This window comes from Aquarana catesbeiana, unplaced genomic scaffold (assembly GCF_042186555.1).
Source record: "Aquarana catesbeiana isolate 2022-GZ unplaced genomic scaffold, ASM4218655v1 unanchor228, whole genome shotgun sequence".
NCBI classification, from domain to species: Eukaryota; Metazoa; Chordata; class Amphibia; order Anura; family Ranidae; genus Aquarana; species Aquarana catesbeiana.
The window spans coordinates 2,590,644-2,611,635 of NW_027362655.1; the positions used below are offsets into that span (position 1 = coordinate 2,590,644).

Sequence of the window (20,992 nt, forward strand, 5' to 3'; positions counted from 1 at the left end):
CCAGGTGTGGTCCTCCTTCATCCAAATATGTACAGTATCTCACAAAAGTGAGTACACCCCTCACATTTTTGTAAATATTTTATTATCTTTTCATGTAACAACACTGAAGAAATGACACTTTGCTACAATACTAAGTAGTGAGTGTACAGCTTGTATAACAGTGTAAATTTGCTGTCCCCTCAAAATAACTCAACACACAGCCATTATTGTCTAAACCACTGGCAACAAAAGTGAGTACACCCCTAAGTGAAAATGTCCAAATTGGGCCCAAAGTGTCAATATTTTGTGTGGCCACCATTATTTTCCAGCACTGCCTTAACCCTCTTGGGCATGGAGTTCACCAGAGCTTCACAGGTTGCCACTGGAGTCCTCTTCCCCTCCTCCATGACGACATCACAGAGCTGGTGGATGTTAGAGACCTTGCACTCCTCCACCTTCCGTTTGAGGATGCCCCACAGATGCTCAATAGGGTTTAGGTCTGGAGACAAGCTTGGCCAGTTCATCACCTTTACCCTCAGCTTCTTTTGCAAGGCAGTGGTCATCTTGGAGGTGTGTTTGGGGTCGTTATCATGTTGGAATACTACCCTGTGGCCCAGTCTCCAAAGGAGATCATGCTTTGCTTCAGTATGTCACAGTACATGTTGGCATTCATGGTTCCCTCAATGAAGTGTAGCTCCCCAGTGCTGGCAGCACTCATGCAGCCACAGACCATGACATTCCCACCACAATGCTTGACTGTAGACAAGACACACTTGTCTTTGTACTCCTCACCTGGTTGCCGCCACACACACTTGTCACCATCTGAACCAAATAAGTTTATCTTGGTCTCATCAGACCACAGGACATGATTCCAGTAATCCATGTCCTTAGTCTGCTTGTCTTTAGCAAACTGTTTGCGGGTTTTCTTGTGCATCATCTTTAGCAGGGGCTTCCTTCTGGGACGACAGCAATGCAGACCAATTTGATGCAGTATGCAGCGTATGGTCTGAGCACTGACAGGCTGACCCCCCAACCCCTACAACCTCTGCAGCAATGCTGGCAGCACTCATATGTCTATTTCCCAAATATATTCTCTGGATATGACGCTGAGCACGTGCACTCAACCTCTTTGGTTGATCATGGCGAGGCCTGTTCTGAGTGGAACCTGTCCTGTTAAACAGCTGTATGGACTTGGCCACCATGATGTAGCTCAGATTCAGGGTCTTGGCAATCTTCTTACAGCCTAGGCCATCTTTATGTAGAGCAACAATTCTTTTTTTCAGATCCTGAGAGAGTTCTTTGCCATGAGGTGCCATGTTGAACTTCCAGTGTCCATTATGAGCGTAATAGTGAGATAACACCACAGAAATGATAAAACTTCCCCATAGAGTCAATAACCATGTGTGTATATTATATTATATTATATTATATTATATTATATATAAAAAGATTAGACAGAAAGTCTGTATTTCACAAATTCAACTGTTACTATACTGCAGGTAAGTGATTATCAGTGTGAAATAAAATAGATGTCTACTATGTCAACAGAAAAACAAATTCAAAAATTGTAATGTAAAAAGTAAGCTAAAGAAAAATCTACGAATTGGTTATCGCTTTGGGGAAAATATTTATCCGACTGTTTTAAAAATAATCAATAAATCAATACAGAGTTTCAGAGTATAAGGCGTGATAATGAAGTATGAGCATCAATGAATCTTCATGAGTGTGGGTCTGGTTATGAGTTTATGGAATGGATGAAGTGTCTGTGTGTTCACGAACAATTAACTCATAAAAAATCATGACTGTATCTATGACAAGAAAGATAAAATATTATTTGAACATTTTTTCAACATATACTTTTTAAAAAAGGTGGCTATAAGAGTTTGTTTTGCTCTGGTATACCTCTAAAAAAAATGGACTTCAGGCAGCCTTGTTAGTTTTTCTATAAGGTCATCAGCTGAACAAATAAGTTTAAAATCTTCAATAGATTTTGTTTAGAGATGTGTAAGTCACCCTGAGGAGACAATCTGTCAAATGGTTGTGTCGTCAACTTTTAGTAGAGGTATCGGGCTTTCTCCATCCTTTTATTTAACCAATAGAGATTGTGGGTTCTTTGGCTTTTATGGTTTCAGCTCAACAAACAGTTAGTTTGGAATGTTCAAAGATAGCTGAGTCATTAGAAGTTTGGAAAGAAATTAAGTGACTATGCGTATTTTAGCTTTTATATTATGGGGCTTATTCCATATAGAAAGTAAGAAGATGTTATTATTTCTTCTCCAAAAGTCTAACATTTTGGAACCATAGAAAGTTTGAGGATAAATGTAAAATCACTCCCTGAAGGAAAGAAGGATCACAAGTTTGCAAAGGAGCAAATCTGTTTTGCAGAATCAGCGAAAAAACATGAAGCATGAAAGGAGGAGGGCAAAGGGACTGAATTCCTAACTTGTAGTCGCAAGCCACCGTGCTGGGAACTCACTTATCTGCTATCATCCCTTTCCAAAACCCGAAAAAGCCCTACTCCACCCTAGTGAAGACCCTTGTTTAGATTGTGTTGATTCCCATGACTCCTAATGGAACTGGAGACTGTGATGGTAAGCCTGAAGCTTGAGAGCAGCAAAGGAACCCTCTTGTTGAAGTAGAAAGAGCAACAGGTTGTTGGAAATGAGAGCTTGCCCTGTTCCCCCAAAGAAGCCAGAGTGCCCCCTCTTCCTGATAGCTTCTGGATATAATAACTTCTGGTTAGAATAAAAGATTGCCAGATCTACCAGAAACATACACCCTCTCTGAGTGAACAACTGTGCAGCGAAGAGAACACTTCTAGCTCAGTCCATGTACTAGACATCCATATGGTGAGGACGTATCTGGAAAACTAAGGATCTTGTGGCATCTGCCATGATCCACGTCCTGAAGACTCTTGGGAAGAGGACTCGGTAAGCTGCAAGTTTTAAATTCCACAAAAAGGATATACAAAGGCTCTACTGTTCTGCAAAAAACTCTAACCCTGGGGTCCCTCTGGTGCAGAGTCCTTGGAGGAAGAGTCTTCCACCTTCCCCACTTCCAGTGAAAAGAAATGAAATTTGCTTCCTCTATAATTTCCTCCCCATAATAAGGAGGGGGGAGGAAAAGGGGAATGCCTAAGTGTGTGACCTAAATAGTCCAAACAACACTGATCCCAGAATCTATGCTGTCCCTCAGCCAAGCAAATGCAGATTCCTCCATAATCACACAGGAATTGGAGGAAAGGTGTCCCAGAGGTATCAGAAATACCCTATAAGTGAGCAGAGCCCCAAAAGGAGACATTGACCTCACCTCTCTGCCGCCTTGTAGACATAAGGCCTGCCAACCCATATAGTGGGACTGATGCTGATATAGCGATCCTGGTCAGCTGAGAGAACACTGTGCACTGGTTACCCCAGGTGATCACCACCAAGCCTGCCAGTGCCCACCCCTGCCCCCATCAGGAAGATGTATGCATGTGTTGCCCCAGGTACCTTTTGTGACCAGTCATTGGGGTTGATTTACTAAAACTGGAGCACTCAGAATATGGTGCAGCTGTGCATGGTAGCCAATCAGCTTTCAACTTCAGCTTGTTCAATTAAGCTTTGGCAATAAAACCTGGAAGCTGATTGGTTTCTATGCAGAGCTGCATCAGGATTTGCACTCTCCAGGTTTAGTAAATCAAAGTCATTGTGTCTATCAGTAGGCGTCTTCCAGGCTGCATGTCTGGGGTTTGTGTCTGTGGGGAAGAAAACTGCCAGCTGCTTACAGCACTCAGAGACTCTCCATGAATACTCTGGATGCATGGCTGTGCTGCCCAACATAGACACAGGCACCGCCTAACTCCTGATGTCCCCCGGCTGCGCTGAACATGTACACTCGCCATCCAGCGTTTAGAGGTGGGGGATGAAGAAAGAATCCCAACTCCTCCCAGTCAATGCCAAAAGTCTCCTAAGCCTCCCTGAGCAAAACTTTCACTATGTAGGGCTCCAGAGACCAAGAGTGTAGCTCCATCTAGTGTCTATAATGTGGTAATATTACCGCAGTGCCACACGATTTCCACTAGATGATCATAGGAAATCACTATATGAAATAAGACACAGACAATATTCATCATAGCTGGGCAAATGTGTGTAATATTTATTCATCTATTTTTTTTAAATACAGACCTCCAAGTTCTTGTATAAGCTTATATTACAAAATGTACTTCAAAAAAGATAATGTATTATTTTTCTACTGCTATCAATGGCCAAAACGGTACAACACTTCATCTATGTCTTTGGTGATCTCTGATCTCCTTATGAACTGTTTCTTACATGATGAAGATCAGCCATGGAGTATATCTGAGGTGTATATCAGGGTGTGCTTCTTCCCCACATGAGAGCTGTGATGTCCAGCAACATTCATATAGAAGACATTTCCCACACTCAAGGCACTAATACACCTCGAGGGTTGTGTGGGATCCCTGATGTACAGAAAAACAGGACTTCATTGAGGAACAATTCCCTCACTCAGGACAGGAAAGTGGCTTCTCCCCAGTGTGTATTCTCTGATGTCTGTAAAGATGGGAGATCTGTGGAAAACATTTTCCGCACTCAGGACAGCAATACGGCTTCTCTCCTGTGTGAGATCTCTGATGTTTATAAAGATTGGACTTCACTGAAAAACATTTCCCGCACTCAGGACAAGAAAATGGCTTCTCCCTCGTGTGAGATCTCTGATGTGTGGAAAGACAGGATTTGTCTGAAAAACATTTTCCACACTCAAGACAGCAATATGGCTTCTCACCTGAGTGAGAGCTCTGATGTTTATAAAAACTGGTCTTCTGTGAATAACATTTCCCGCACTCAGGACAGGAATACTTATTCTCTCCTATGTGAGATTTCTGATGTCTGTAAAGTTTGGACCTCTGTAAAAAACATTTCCCACACTCAGAACATGAATACGGCTTCTCCCCCGTGTGAGATCTCTGATGTGTGTAAAGATTGAACTTCTGTGAAAAACATTTCCCACATTCAGGACAGGAATACGGCTTCTCCCCTGTGTGAGATCTCTGATGTTTGCAAAGATGGGACTTCTGTGAAAAACATTTCCCACACTCAGAACAGGAATAAGGCTTCTCCCCAGTGTGAGATCTCTGATGTGTGTAAAGATTGAACTTCTGTGAAAAACATTTCCCGCATTCAGGACAAGAATACAGCTTTTGCCCCATATGCAATCTCTGATGTTTGTAAAGATTAGACTTCTGTGAAAAGCATTTCCCGCACTCAGGACAGGAATATGGTTTTTCCCCCGTGTGGAATCTTTTATGAACATTAAGATTCGATTTTGAATTAAAACTCTTCCCACACTCAAAACAGGAAAATTGCTTCTCTCCCGTGTGAGATCTCTGATGTATTGAAAGATCTGACTTCCTTGAAAAACATTTCCCACACTCAGGACAGGAATACGGCTTCTCCCCTGTGTGAGATATTTTATGCTCATTAAGCTTGGATTTAAAACGGAAACACCTTCCGCACTCAGTACAGGAAAACCTCTTATGTGTTGGAAGGATGGCACCGTCCCTCACAGTCTGAGGTTCCTTAGGATAAGAGGAATACGATGGTCCATCTACACTGTGTGGTGCCGGATGGACATTTGAGGTAGCCGGGTTTTCTCCTGGACTATACTGTGTGATGTCCTCATCTTCTACTTTACAGTCTGGAGACAAAGTGAGACAATCCTCTGAGGTTTTCCTCATCTTCAGTCCATGTACTAAAATAGAAATAAAAATATTATTACTAGACATGAGCAGATTGGTTCCCCTAAACCAGGACTCTGCCCACATCAGGCAGATTTGTCTCTGATGATCTTACAATTCCCCCCTCAAGGTAACTAGTAAATGGGTCCTCTGATCTCCTACAAGTTCATTTCTTTATTCATGGACCTTAGTCAGAGAGTGAGTAAACAACGAGAACTGTCTTTTATAGGAGTGACAGTGATGAGGGGATTATAGGACGAGTGTCCCCCCCCCCCTTATCACTCATTATCATTTTCACAACACAAGAAGTACTACATTTCCTTATTTAGTCCATATATATTCATCCACAATATGATGTAGACGCTGCCTTTGGGATGTTAAAGCTGACAGCCCTGAGCATCGAAGACTACATTTTTTTTTAAATGCATCACTTAGTCGGCCCCCTTCTCCACTGCTTCTCTCTTGACCAACAGAAGCCTCAAAACTATGTTTTCCACGAGACTGTAACCTACCAGAGTCAGGAAAGGCGTTACATTAACTCCTCTTTAAGGCATCCTCAAGAGATTAAATCTTCTGCTCCCATTGTGGAGAGAGGATGAGTTGTGAGACTTTACTCTTGTAAACGGTGGTCAAGGAGGGTTGCCAACCAACAGCAATTCTTCTCCTTGATACCACATATTCTTGGATCTTTTCGCAGGCTTTGAGGCATGAGGGAGCTCATGCACCGCAAGTTTGCGGAGGCACTGAGGATTACAGTATCTGAAACTTCTGTGAATAACATTTCCCGCACTCAGGACAGGAATACTTATTCTCTCCTATGTGAGATTTCTGATGTCTGTAAAGTTTGGACCTCTGTAAAAAACATTTCCCACACTCAGAACATGAATACGGCTTCTCCCCCACATATTCTTGGATCTTTTCGCAGGCTTTGAGGCATGAGGGAGCTCATGCACCGCAAGTTTGCGGAGGCACTGAGGATTACAGTATCTGAAACTTCTGTGAATAACATTTCCCGCACTCAGGACAGGAATACTTATTCTCTCCTATGTGAGATTTCTGATGTCTGTAAAGTTTGGACCTCTGTAAAAAACATTTGAGGCATGAGGGAGCTCATGCACCGCAAGTTTGCGGAGGCACTGAGGATTACAGTATCTGAAACTGCCTCCTTCCAGCCACCTACTACTCTCCCAAGGGTTCTGCTGGAATCTAGACACTGAGCATGTGGGTGGCAGTGACTATATATTTTTTTTCGCTGCAGCAGATGGGGCAGAAAAGGCATAGTTAGACTTACCGGTGAAGGTATTTCTAAGAGCCTTTCAGGACAACCTTGGAGCGAGCGTAGCTCCGCCTTCTTCACAGGAAACACATGCAGCCTTTAAATCCCTCCTCTTCCACCACGGTCTCAGTTATTGTGGTCTCCGACAAACTGGAAAACAAAGCACAGAATACCACCAAACAACCATGATAGATACTTAAAACCACTTCTAAGATAAACAAAGGGAGGGAAGTAATGGTTGTTCTGAAAGGCTCTTAGAAATACCATCACCGGTAAGTATAACTATGCCTTTCTCAAATCACCTTTCAGGACCACCTTGGAGAGGATAACCAATAAATTTACCCTAGGGTGGGACTACTGCCTGCAGTACCTTCCTGTTGAAGGCTTGATCTGCAGCGGACAGTAAATCCAACCGATAGTGTCGGAGAAATGTTGAATAGTTGGACCAAGTAGCAGCCTTACAAATTTGTTTAGGCGTAGCACCGGCCCTTTCAGCTCAGGAAACTGCCGTAGATCTTGTGGAATAAGCAGCAATACCTGAAGGGGGTATTTCTCCTTTGGCTTTATAGGCCTCTGTGATTGCCAATCTAAGCCATCTGCCCAGCGTACTTTTGGAAGCTTTTTCTCTCTTGCGTGAGCCTGAGAAAACCACAAAGAGAGCGTTCGATCTTCTGAATTCTTTTGGTTACTGTAAGAAACTGTAACAAACATCTCCTCACGTCCAGAGTGTGAAAAACTTCTTTTCCTGGATTGGTCGGAGTTGAAGAGAAAGTGGGCAGGATTATTTCTTGTGATGGGTGAAAAGTTGAAGAAACCTTGGGAAGAAACGTTGGGTTTGTTTCAAGGACCACTCTGTCTGCAAAAACTTTCAAGAAAGATTCTGTAACTGCTAGAGCTTTGAGCTCACTGATTCTTCTTGCAGAGGTGATGGCCACCAGAAAAATTGTTTTGAGAACCAAATTCTGCAAGGATGCTTCTTGTAAGGGTTCAAACGAAGCTCCCGAGAGACCCTGCAAAACAATAGACAAATCCCAACTGGGAAAATCCTTAAGGGCTACTGGCCTATTTTGTGCGAGTGCCCTGAAAAATCTTGAAATTAAAACTTCTTTGGATAAAGTTCTTTCAAAATAAACAGATAAAGCCGCCACCTGAGTCTTCAGAGTGCTGGCTGCCAGTCCCTTCTCCATTCCCTTATGGGGAAATTCAAGAACAGATACTGAACTCTTAACCTGGAGTCCTTTAGAAGCACACCAGGAGTTACATTTTTTCCAGACCTTCATGCATATGGCCCGAGTGACTTCTTTTCTACTTGAAAGAAGGGTCTTTACTACTTTATCAGATAGTCCTTTTGCCTTCAAGAGGTCTTCTTCAGAAACCAAGCTGTTAACTGAAGATAGTCAACTTCTGGATGGTTCACTGACCCCTGCAATAGAAGATCTTTTCTGGATGGTAACTTCCATGGAGGTTCCGTGGCTAGATTTAATAGAGCCGCGAACCAAGGCCTTTTTGGCCAGAAGGGAGTGACCAGGATCAGATTGGTCTTTTCTTCTCTGAACTTCCTTGGGACCAGTGGTATCAGAGGAAAGGGGGGAAAAGCAAAGAATAGCTGGTAATGCCACGGATGGGCAAAGGCATCTATGCCTATTGCTTGATCTTCTCGGTGGAGAGAGAAGAATTTGCATACTTTTGAGTTCTGTTGGTTGGCGAACAGATCTTTTTGAGGTTGCCCCCAAGCTTTGGAGACCATTAGGAAGAGTTCTTGATTTAGACTCCATTCTGCTTCCACCAGCCTCCTTCTGCTTAGAAGATCTGCAAGCAGATTCTGAGAACCTTTCAGGTGGACTGCTGATAACGAGGCCAAGTTCTGTTCAGCCCAGGTCAGTAATTGACTGGCCAACTCTGGGAGCCTTTTGCTCCTGGTTCCCCCTTGTTTCATTATGTAGGCTACTGCAGTTGTATTGTCTGACAAAACCTGAACATGATGGCCTTTTACTACATGCTGAAAGGCTAGGAGACCCAGAAAAACTACCTTCAGTTCCTGCCAGTTTGAGGATTATTGGGCTTCCAACTTGGACCAGACCCCCTGAGAAGTCTGACCATCCAGGTGGGCTCCCCGGCCCCAGGAACTCGCATCCGTCCAGGGGAAAGACCCAAGAAAGGCCTTTTGTCAGATTGGATGGATTTCTCCACCACCAGAGAGTCCTCTTTACCTTTAAGGAAAGTTTTATCTGTTTTTCTAGTGGTTCCTGGTAGGACCAACTGCGTAGTAAGTTTAACTGGAGGGGTCTGAAGTGCAGTCTGGCCCACTATATGTTCGGAATCGATGCCAAATTTAGGAGCCACCCTAAGATCCTGAGGTGAGCCTGGGACGCCTGGAGATTTGATAAGACTTGTTCTTTGGAGTCTGCGAAGAACAACAGGTCGTCCAGATAGGGGACAATCTCAACTTCAGAGGTTCCAGAGCTTCGGCCATTATTTTTGTGAAGATTCTGGGGGAGGATGAAAGTCTGAACGGCAGAGCTCTGAAATGGAGGTGCCAGACCGAGGTCCCCAGATCCAGGGCCAGGTGTAGAAAGCATTGAGAAGCCTGATTTATCGGAACATGAAGATAACCATCCCTTAGATCCAGGGATGCCATGAAACAGCCTGGAGTCAGCAATTTTGTAATTGAAAAGATTTTGGCCATCCTGAAATGCTTGTACCGAATTGATTTGTTCAAGATCTTCAAGTTAAGAATCAATCGATACTTCCCTGAAGGCTTCTTTCTCAGGAATATATGAGAGTAGAAGCCCCTGCCTTCCTGACTTTTTGGGACCTGGATGATCACTTCTTGCTGAATCAGATCCTGCAGTAGGCTCATCATTGCAGAAGCTTTTTCCTGATCTCTTGGTAGGGCTGTAACATAAAATCTGCTCGGGAGTGGCTTTGAAAATTCCAGCCTGTATCCCCGAGTTATAATGCTTTTCACGAACAGACATGTTCCACTGTAGGTGAAAAACTGACAATCTTCCCCCTACTGGGGTGAGATTGTCACTTACTTTTGGAGGGCTGGTCTGGGGGAGATCTGAAAATAACTCCTCCTCTTCCCTTACCCCTTTGGGAGCCCTAATGGCTCTTATGGTCCTGTTCCTTATTTTTATGGGGCTGTTGAACAGCAGGAAAATTCTTTTTAATCGGCTGTTTCTTCTTAGCAGGGAAAGCCTTTTTCTTGTTGGCCGTCCTATCTAAGACTGTTTCAAGGTCTGGACCAAAAAGCAGATCACCCATAAAAGGTAAACTGCACAGCTTAACCTTGGAAGCTGTGTCACCAGACCGGGTTTTCAGCCAGACCGCACGTCTGGCTGAGCTCACCAGTGCTGGTGACCTTGCTGCCAATTTGACTGATTAAGCAGATGCATCAGCCATATACTTAACTGCTTTTAATATTAACCACTTCCATACAGGGCATTTTCACCCCCTTCCTGCCCAAGCCAATTTTCAGCTTTCAGCGCTGTCGCACTTTGAATAACAATTGCGCGGTCATACTACACTGTACCCAAATGAAATTTTTATCATTTTTTTTTCCCCACTAATAGAGCTTTCTTTTGGTGGTATTTGATCACCCCTGCGTTTTTTATTTCTTGTGCTATGAACAAAACTAGAGTGACAAGTTTGAAAAAAAACACAATATTTTTTCCTTTTTGCTATAATAAGTATCCAAATTTTTTTAAAACAAATTTTTTCCTCAGTTTAATCCGATACGTATTCTTCTACATATTTTTAGTAAAAAATATCGCAATAAGCATATATTTATTGGTTTGCGCAAAAGTTATAGCGTCTACAAAATAAGGGGATAGATTTATAGCATTTTTATTATTATTTTTTTTTTTACTAGTAATGGCGGCGATCTGCGATTTTTATCGTGACTGCGATATTGCTGCGGACATATCGGACAATTTTGACACATTTTTGGGACCATTCACATTTATACAGCGATCCGTGCTATAAAAATGCACTGATTACTGTATAAATGTGACTGGCAATGAAGGGGTTAACCAGGAGGGGGCGCTGTAGGGGTTAATGTGTTGCTAGGGAGTGATTCTAACTGTGGGGGGAGGGGATTCACAAGGGGAGGAGACCAATCGGTGTTCCTCTGTACAAGGAACACACCATCGCTCTCCTCCCATCTGACAGCATGTGGATCTGTGTGTTTACACACACAGATCCATGGTCCTGCTCAGTTACCGGGCGATCGCGGGTGCCCGGCGGACTTCGCCGCCGCCGGGCAGGCGCACCGGGACCCGAGCGATGCGGCGGGCGCGCGCCCCCTGGGCTGCCTGGAAGGCTGGTACTAATAGTGGGGATGGGGGAATGGAGGGGAAAAAATAAAGGCAAATACTGTGTTACCAATTGGTCAGTCTGTGTACTGACCAGTCACTGACCACACACCAGGTGTGGTGTTATTGCTGTAACCCATGGACTAATGAACTCAAGAAAGGACGGTAGGAAGGGGTGGGGGGAGGATCTCTTGATACAAAGAATATCAAGTGGGAAAGCGGTTACTTATGCAAAAGGTGACCAGTGGTAGTAATATAAAATATACTCAATTTATTAAATGTTTAAAATCCACAAAAAGTATTGGAGGCAAACAAAAAGGTTCTGCTAACAGTGTAAATATGGCAAAAAAATAGCAAAAATAACCAAGGTATGGCTATACCTGGAACAACACAAAAGACAAACACACATACAAAACGACACCGACACGGTCCGGACTATATATGCTGTTCGGCAGCTAGTGGGTCAAAAATTAGTGTGGGCAGGCGCAATGGCATGGCCGTCTGGTGTAGGTGATAAATTTAGTTGACTATGCTGCCGAGAAGCATACGTGAGAGGCGGGGGAGGGAAGGGAACTATGGGGGGTCAACGGAGATGGTTGCCTGGCAGCCGGCTTGCAGGGATGGACGATTGGCGTTGATGGAGTGCCTGGCTGTGTCCAGCAATAGCGAGGTGATTATTGTTGGGGCAAGTTAGTGTGTAAATATAGCTGGGCACGCTATTGGACAGGGTGGTCTAGTAATGGTAGTAGTAGACTTGGAGAAGTTTATATGACACAGATCGCTGCAGATTGCGGGTAAGTTCCGGTAGTGAGGCACTGATCAGAAGGCATCGGGGTTAAGTGGAAGCCCAAAATGAATGGCAGCTTAAGCATACATGTAACAACAGTACTTGGCATATGTACAGCAGGAGTTTGATTGACTCCACTTATACGTTACCACCCTATTTGATGGAGGGAGAGGGGGGGCCGGACTATCAGCGTTCAAGCCCTCTTAGATGATGAGTGGAGTCCCGGTGGCCCGTGAATTCGTACGAGCAGTAGTGTTGCTGCTGGTGATCAAAATCAAGTATTGTGCCTTCAGTCCCGCGATGTATAGGCGTCCGTTTCCTGCTCGGTCTGTCAGGCTTCCTGAATCAGTTTCAGATGACACCCAGCTGATAGTCTTAGCTGTTCCGCTCCTCTAGCATGACCCGCTTGGTGGAGCCTGACGGCGTCGTGATGACGTCAACGCGTTTCGCTGTACTCGTTAGCGTAGCTTCTTCCTGGACGTTTGATTGGTGAGGCCGACGCACACGTTATATTGTGTGCTCTGACGGCCGAATGTCCAATCAGCTGTGTGATTAAACAAATAAACGTTGTGCTTAACTATAAAGTAATATGGGGCATACGCCCACTTAATGTTGGTAGTTATTTTCAAACTTAGGTGTTATCAAGGCATGCTTCCGTCAGGGAATATCTGCTATTTTATTGAGTCCTTAGTAAATCGTTTTAGACTGTATGCTATGTGCATGGGGAAGAAAGACATATTATAGAGAATATGGACTGCTGCAATTTTAAAGGGAAGAGAGGAGGGAAATACATACGGTTACATGTAGGTTAACGAACCATAAGACAGTAACAACAGGTAGGGGGCCTAGGGTCAATTTCAAGGGGTTAAGATTATTTAGGACATTGGTTCAATCCACCTTCTGCATCAATGAAGACGCATGATTTAAATGAGTGAAGATCTTTTGTGCCCATTAGATGGGATCACTTTACTCATGAGTATTCATTAATGTTCTAAAAAGGCCTGTAAATTCAGTTCGGTGTTAAGGCCTAAGGGAACAAGGGACTTTAACCGGTACACCCAGCACTTTTCTTTTTGCAATAACACCCGATCGAAGTCACCTCGTCGACTTGACAGCTTGAGTGCATATATACCTTTCACCTGCATGCCCTTGATGTTTCTGTCATGTTTTAATGCAAAGTGTTTAGCTAATGGTTTTTCCGGAATTTTTTCCTTATCCTTAATCTCCCTCAAATGTTCGCCAATACGAACCTTAAGGGGTCTTTTTGTCTTACCCACATAAATTTTCGGGCAGGGGCAGGTTATCATATATATGACCCTGGACGTAGAGCAATTAATTAGATCTCGTATTTGATAGTTTTTTTGTCCTAAGGAGTCAGAAAAAGTAGCTGTTCTATGGACAAATGGACAGATCTGACATTTGTTGCAGGGGAACATCCCTCTACTGCGTGGGTAGTCGGATAACCAGTTAGGGTCAGGTATTTTTGTGAATTCGGATTTGACCAGCAAGTCTCCCAAATTTTTGGCCCGGCGGGCCACCAATTTTGGTGAAGTGCCGACTATGTTAAGCAACGTTGGTGAATTGGTGAGAACCCCCCAATGCTTTTCCAATATGGAACGGACCTCCGTCCATTGGGGGCCAAAAGTAGTGATTAACCTAGTTTGGTCGCTTGTTGTCTGTTTAGAGGCAGTAGTGTCAGATGTATGTAATGTGAGTAAGCTGTCACGATCCCTGGCTGCTGCTTTTTGTCTCGCTTTTCTAATTTGTCTATGCGAGTAACCGCGTTCGCGGAATCTTGCATAGAGTTCTAGGGATTCTTTCCTATAGTCGCTGATCTTTGTGCAATTTCTTTTTATTCTTAAAAATTGCCCTACTGGGATGCTGTTCTTTAACCAAAGTGGGTGGTGACTAGTAGCACTCAGTAGGGTGTTTGCCGACGTTTCTTTGCGGAACGTGCTGGTGAATAGGCGGCCATATTGAAGCGTGATCAGTAGGTCAAGGAAGGGCAGGCTGGTTCGGTCGAAATTGTAGGTTGCCTGGAAGGCTGTGCCGTCATATGACGGTGGCCCAGAACAACAGCTGCACCGTCCCGCCGTCATATGACGGCGGGCGGGCAGCAAGTGGTTAAAGAAAAAGACTCTAACAGATCTTTCCGTGGTGTGCCCACATTAATGTGGCTTTTCAGCTTTTCCACCCAGCATTCCAGGTTCCTTGCCACAACCGCGGAAGCCATAGCAGGTTTGAGACTGGCTGACATTGAATCTCAAGCTTTTTTAAGGGGGGAGTCTGCCTTCTTATCCATCGCGTCCTTCAGCACCCCCATGTCCTCAAAGCAAGGTCTGTGCATCTGGAAACCTGCGAGAAAGCAGCATCTACCCGTGGTTTCTTATTCCAAACCTCGGACTCCTTATCTTCGAAGGGAAACCTTCTCCTAAGGGTCCTGGAGAAAAAAGGGCCACTCTCGGGGTCCTTCCATTCTTTCTTGACAGACTCTGATAGCACCCTATGAACTGGAAACACTGTGTTTAGTTTCATCCAGACCCTGGTACATTTTGTTGTGAACTGACAGTTGTACCTTTTCCTCCTGAATTTCAAGGGTAGTGTAGATTGCTCTTAGGAGGTCATCCACCTCCTCCAAAAAAAACTTGTACCGGGAGCCTCTGCTATCGTCTTCCTCTTCCTCCTCATCTGAGTCCCTGAGTGAGAGAAGAGTACCTACCCCTTTGTCACCTGAGTCCTCAGCCTCCAATAACTTGAATGAGGATGCTCTTGGACTAGGTGGTGGATTCTGGGGCTCAACCTGAGCTGCTGGGTTCTGTACCAACATGGACCTGACAGGACTCAGCGAGTTTGTAAGTTCCCTTACAGAAGAGAATAAGTCCTTGTACTGCTGGGACGTTTCTTCCTCCACCAGATCCCTAATACAGGATCTGAACATCGCCTTTTGCCATGAATCTCTAAGGGGGTTCTTGCAAGAAAGACATTTCCTTTTGACTTGATGAATTTAGTTTTTCCTACCGCTTTTTCCCGTAACGAGAAAATATTTATTTTTTAACTAAACCTAGTGTCCCTAAAAACAATTACCACTAACGTACAGCTAAAACAAAACCAAGCCGAAGTGAAAACAGAAAAACCCAAGCAGTGTTAGCAGTAAGGCACTCAGTTCACGCTGCAGGGTCCGAGTGAAGTAACCTCTGACCGTGCAGCTACAGGCTCCCCTCAGAGAGGAAACACACAAACCACAAAAGCTCATACGGATCAGCCAAAAAGGCACCACTGTACCTCTCTTATCTGGGCTTGACCGCTGCTATTGGCGCCTGCATCCGCCATGGCTGTCTGTCTCTCATCCATCTTGCAGAGAAAAGCAGCAGCAATGACAAAAAAAACAACAGGTTTTTAAATTTTCCTGGTCCCCACGTCATCAGCGAGGGCCGGAAGCGGAAGCGCCGGTCTATGGACCCACGCCCTGGCCTCTGCGTTCCAGGCGCTTGGAACCACAGGCGCCACGCCCCCTCAGGAGGCCGTGTCACCGGACATGGCGCACACGCCGGCCGGGACCAAGATGCGGGACACGGCGCTGACCGGCAGTGGCCCCTGCCCGACCACCAGAGTCATCTCTAGGAGCCTTTGCAAAAGCGGACTCCGGGTACACAGACACCGCACCCCCTGAGGGCCCTAAACTCCCCTGAGATGGATAAACCGGGGACTCCGGAACAACCCCCGCCCCTGGGGGGGTGCTGGGATGGTCGCTGAAATAAAAACAAAGGTAAGCCTAACACTCTCCGCCTTGGAGAGAGCGCAGCTCCCTGGTTCCAGGCACATGTTTCCACCATAGCGGAGGAAACACAATAACTGTGGCCATGGTGGAAGAGGAGGAATTTAAAGGCTTCATGTGTTTCCTGTGAAGAAGGCAGAGCTATGCTCGCTCGAAGGTTGTCCTGAAAGGCGATTTGAGAAAATTTGCTTGCTATAGTCTACAGCTGGTGGTGTGCTGCTAGGACCTGGGACACCCTTTGCTATATCATCATCCCTGTCAGTGGAGGCTGCTAGGAGGTCATGAGGTATAGCGGGGGAAGACTGAGGTGAGAAGTGAGGAGGAGCAGAATTCCTTCCCTTTTGTGTGGCTCCACAATCTGGTTGATTAGGGTGGCTGCTCTCTACTCATCTATGATGGCTGCCTCCTTGGGGTTGTGCCTCACCTTACTTTCCCCCTCTGCTCTATCCAGCACCCAAGTCATGTCAGCGACATCATCATCATCCCCTCTATCCTCATTATCACTGGAGACTTGGCAATATGCTGTGGCTGGAGGAACATGACTGCTAATTTGTGTAGCAGTGTTCTCCCCTCACTGTAGGTTCATGTTCTTGCCTTCCTGAACCTCAGAACCAACATCTGAATCAAGTAATGGCTGTGCATCATCAAGGAGCAAGTGGCTGACGCTGTGTTCAAATAACTCAGCTGACTCCTCCATGTCTGATGCTGGGGCTATGGCAGGAATAGCTGTGGACAAGGAGGAAGAATAAGCAACTCTGGCAGCTGCAGTGGACTGCGTACTAGTCTCTGCTTGGGTGATGGAGGATGAGGATGGTTTAGTAAGCCAGACCACCACCTCCTCTGCATGCTGTGGCTGGATAGCACGGGCAACATCACTAAACAAAGGAAATGATGCCCTGCCTGAGGACTGACCACCAGGTCCACCTTTGCCTGTGGTCACATACGCTGTTAGCTCCCCTCACAGTGTCATGGGAATGTCTGCCCCTCCTTGTTGGCCGCCAAGACATGATGGGGGGGGGGGGGGGGGGCGCTTATTAACAAAATGTAATAAAGATGTGGAAATGTGTATGTGGATGCACTTTAATCAATGGAAAGTGATGTTTGGTGCACTTTAACTTGAATACTCACTACTCAGACACACTACAATATACTGCAGTAAAACTGCACTAATACACTGCAATATACTGCATTAAACGTGCACTAACGCACTGAAATATACTGCAGGAAACCTGCCCTGACAAAATAAACTGACACTAAAGTAAAAATGAATGGTCACTACAAACACTAAACTATCACTAGATTCACACTAAACTGATATTCTTCACTGATAATAGAAACACAATAGCACACACACTGTCTAATGCCCCGTACACACGATCAGACATTGATCGGACATTCCAACAACAAAATCCTGGATTTTTTCCGACGGATGTTGGCTCAAACTTGTCTTGCATACACACGGTCACACAAAGTTGGTCGTAAATTCCGAACGTCAAGAACGCGGTGATTTATAACACGTACGATGAGCCGAGAAAAATGAAGTTCAATAGCCAGTGCTGCTCTTCTGCTTGATTCCGAGCATGCGTGGAACTTTGTGCATCGGAATTGTGTACAAGCGATCGGAATTTGCGCAAACAGATTTTGTTGTCGGAAAATTTGAGAACCAGATCTCAAATTTTGTGCAACGGAAATTCCGATGAAAACTGTCCGATGGAGCCTACACACGGTCGGAATTTCCGACAACAAGCTCCGATCGCACATTTTAGGTCAGAAAGTCAGACTGTGTGTACAGGGCATTAAAGCACTGAACAGAGCCCTGTTCTATCTCTCTCTCCACACCATTATCACACTGAAAATGTCTGCTATTGAAAGAATACTTTTATAGTGTGGGGCGGGACTAACAGCAATGAGCCATGATTGGATAGAGTCATCATTACTTTCTCCAATCATAGCTCCAACTGTGCTCTGTGTCCTGATTGGGTAAAGCTTTCATTGCTTTAGCCAGTCAGGGCTTCCAATGCACTGTGTAGCGGTGCAGTACATTAAGATCGTTTGGCACTCCGAACAAACGGTCAAACGCCTCAACAATTCGGGTGTTTGTCAAATGGGCAAACAGCCAGTGTTCAGCCCGAACTCATGCTCCAGCCAAACCATTCGTCCAAGTCTATTATTCGAGAGAAATACAGGAATACAGAATGGGGAACACAGCTCAAGAAAGTGACCAGGGTATTACAGGCTTATATCACCCAGTCCCCGCTCTACTCTGGACCAATCAGTGAGCAGTATGGGTGGAGGAATGTATTTAGTGTTAATGACCCACCTGTGCTGATCTCTGTAGGAGTGTCCTCCCCTATAAATGTCCCCGTTATTCCATCCTCCTCCATAGACTGCTGATCATCCCTCACATACCTCTCTTCTTCTTCTGCTTTAACCTCAAATTCTATATCAATTGGATCTCCACTCTACATCAAGAAAATGAGAGAGAATATCATCTGTAAATATAAGTTTTATTATTGTGACATCACATAAAAAACCCACACATTGTCTCCATGAGTCTGTGTTTAAGCTACATCCAACTAACCTTGTAAAAGTGAGGGATGCTGTGACCTTCCTGTGTGGAATTTTGGGAATACAGAGGATGAGGACTGCTCTCTGGTGGGTTCCTGGTATTTGGTGGTTCCATCATATCCTTGTGTCCTTCTGAAAACTCCTTCATCACTCCATACTCCTCATTCTCCTCTTTATACTGTTGTTTAACGATAATATTATCATCCCCGAGGTTTCCACCCTGAATATATAATAAAACATCTATTGTAACAGGCATGCTGTATATAAATCAGAACTACTAATACTTGTCAATCATCTACCTGATGATGGTGAGGGATGGTGTGATCTTCCTGTGTGGAATCCCGGGAATACAGAGGACGGGGACATCTCTCTGGTGGGTTTCTGTAGCTGGATGACTCCACCATGGTGTCCTGGTACAGATCTTTGTGTTCTTTTAGAAACTCTGACTCCTCCGTCACCCCATCCTCATCATCCTCCTCTTTTATCTCTTCTTTAACCTCAACTTTAGAATCTTTCAGGTTTCCACTCTGAATATATAATAAAATTGACATCAATGGTAACAATGCAGATAATGTACAGATCCTAATGATACTATCAGTGATTGTTCCTCATCTACCTGATGATGGTGAGGGATGGTGTGATCTTCCTGTGTGGAATCCCGGGAATACAGAGGACGGGGACATCTCTCTGGTGGGTTCCCAGTACTGGATCCATCTGTAGGAAACACACACACTGACTGAATACATTGTTTCTATGTGTTTATCAGATGATGGGGGATCTAGGTGGAGCCTCCGTACTGCTCTCTCCTTTACAATAAAGTCTCCTCTTACCCGGTGATGTGAGGGGCGGCTGATTGTCCATCATGACGTCCTTGTAGAGATCCTTGTGTCCTTCTAAATACTCCCACTCCTCCATGGAGAAATAGACAGTGACATCCTGACACCTTATAGGAACCTGACACACACAATGATACAGTCACCATCCAGACACATCCCTTGTCTGTTACTGGATAATGTCCCAGAATTCCCAGCACCGCTCACCTCTCCTCCATGATCTCTCTGGTGACTTCTAGAATCTTCTTTGTATTTCTCTATTCCATCAGGGAGGGAGGTGGAGGCAATGTGATGGTCATATGATCTCCAGACTTCACAGGAGGAAAACTCTAGATTTAGAAATCAAATAGTGAAATCAAATGATATTTCCAGAATCCTCCTCACGTCTCCAGTCAGGTCTGTGTTTTATGAATAGAGATAAGAGTGATGTCATGTGACCTCCCAGTATCATCTTCACCTCTCAGGTCAGGACTCTTTTTATTAAAGCCTTACTTCAGACTAAGGAGTAATTTACCTACACAGGCCCCCACACTCTGTAGGTTAAAGCCTGACATATGCAATTCTTGCTTTCTTACATATAACACAGGACAAACAGTCCTACTCTGCTTTGTGGGGCTACCAAGGGTCCACCCACATCCTAAACATTAGAACTTGATGAGATTGTAGCCGTATTAGTGCAATTGTGACAGAGAAAATTGAGTACTGTCCGTGATACTTTTTTTATTTGCACTAACATACAATTTTTCAGGACAAGCTTACGGGGTATGCCCCCTTCTTCAAGGTCTGCTGAGTACTTCTGAGTACTGCTTGGACCTTGAAGAAGGGGACATACCCCGAAAGCTTGTCCCAAAAAATTGTATGTCAGTGCAAATAAAAGTATCATGGACAGTACTCAATTTTCTCTAAGCATTAGAAAAAAGAGAAAAGAGCCAAATGGAGGGACATTGGGAGGAGGAGCTGTGAGGTCAGTGTGATGTCATAAGACATTTTTCCTCTGGATGGAGGGACATTTGGATGGGGAGGATTGAGGGGCCGTCTATATGAGGCTCCCATGCAAACCAAATCATTGTTCCTGGGTGCGTCCTACCTCTCCTAAACTGAAGAGAAGAGTGAACTTTGACCTTTACCATACAGAAATCTGTCAGGAATCTGAAAGTAAGCTCTCATGTGATCAGGTGACGTGCGGTGGAACGGAGTGTAAATATCAGACCATTTTCTCCAGTGCCCTTAATGGTGGGGATGGATTTCCCTACATACTTGTGCCAAGTCCCCCCCCCCCCTCGATTTACTGCAGGTGTGGAGAAAAGCTGTGTAAGAGGATATGGAGGAGAGATGAGGAGGAGATCCAGGAATCAGGATAAAGGTCAGGACAAGCAACAGACAAGCGCATCCAAGAGATGAAGCCGGGGTCACTACACAGAAAATCAATCCAAGGAAACAACAGGCAGGACGAGGAATAGCAAGAAGGAGCTCAGAGACAAATGAGAATATTGCTCAGCCAATGGGAGATTATCTCAGCATGACTTACATAATGAAGGAGATGAGGGGGAGGGGAGGAAGTCACCTAAGGCAGGGCTTGACAGATTTGCTTTGAATCTATAAGCCAGCTAAAAAAGTTAGGAGACAGGTTTTTTTTTTAGTGTTGCATGGGGAGTCAGCGCCCGAGGCAAGGCAAGTAATTTGTGAAATGCAGGGTGCAGAATGCAGGACATGGGGTGCAG

General features: G+C 44.8%; 2 protein-coding genes across 6 annotated transcripts in view; one reads left to right on the forward strand and one right to left on the reverse strand.

Moving 5' to 3' along the window:
• LOC141121646 (uncharacterized) overlaps window positions 1–20,992 on the reverse strand; it is a 142,302-nt gene that overhangs the window by 46,516 nt on the left and 74,794 nt on the right. For 2 of the 4 annotated variants that reach the window (XM_073611318.1, XM_073611317.1), the window contains 2 exons: window positions 18,191–18,332; window positions 4,093–5,730 (listed from right to left, as the gene is read on the reverse strand). In XM_073611318.1, coding sequence (XP_073467419.1) covers window positions 4,484–5,730; window positions 18,191–18,332 — 1,389 coding nt within the window. In that variant the 3' untranslated portion in view covers window positions 4,093–4,483. Of the gene's footprint in view, window positions 1–4,092; window positions 5,731–7,007; window positions 7,136–18,190; window positions 18,333–18,451; window positions 18,659–18,737; window positions 18,966–20,992 lie in introns of those variants that run through there. The other 2 variants (XM_073611320.1, XM_073611319.1) reach the window with 2 other exon arrangements.
• The window catches only part of LOC141121645 (uncharacterized), an 83,063-nt gene that overhangs the window by 24,311 nt on the left and 37,760 nt on the right, over window positions 1–20,992 (forward strand). The gene's annotated exons all lie outside the window — the stretch shown is intronic.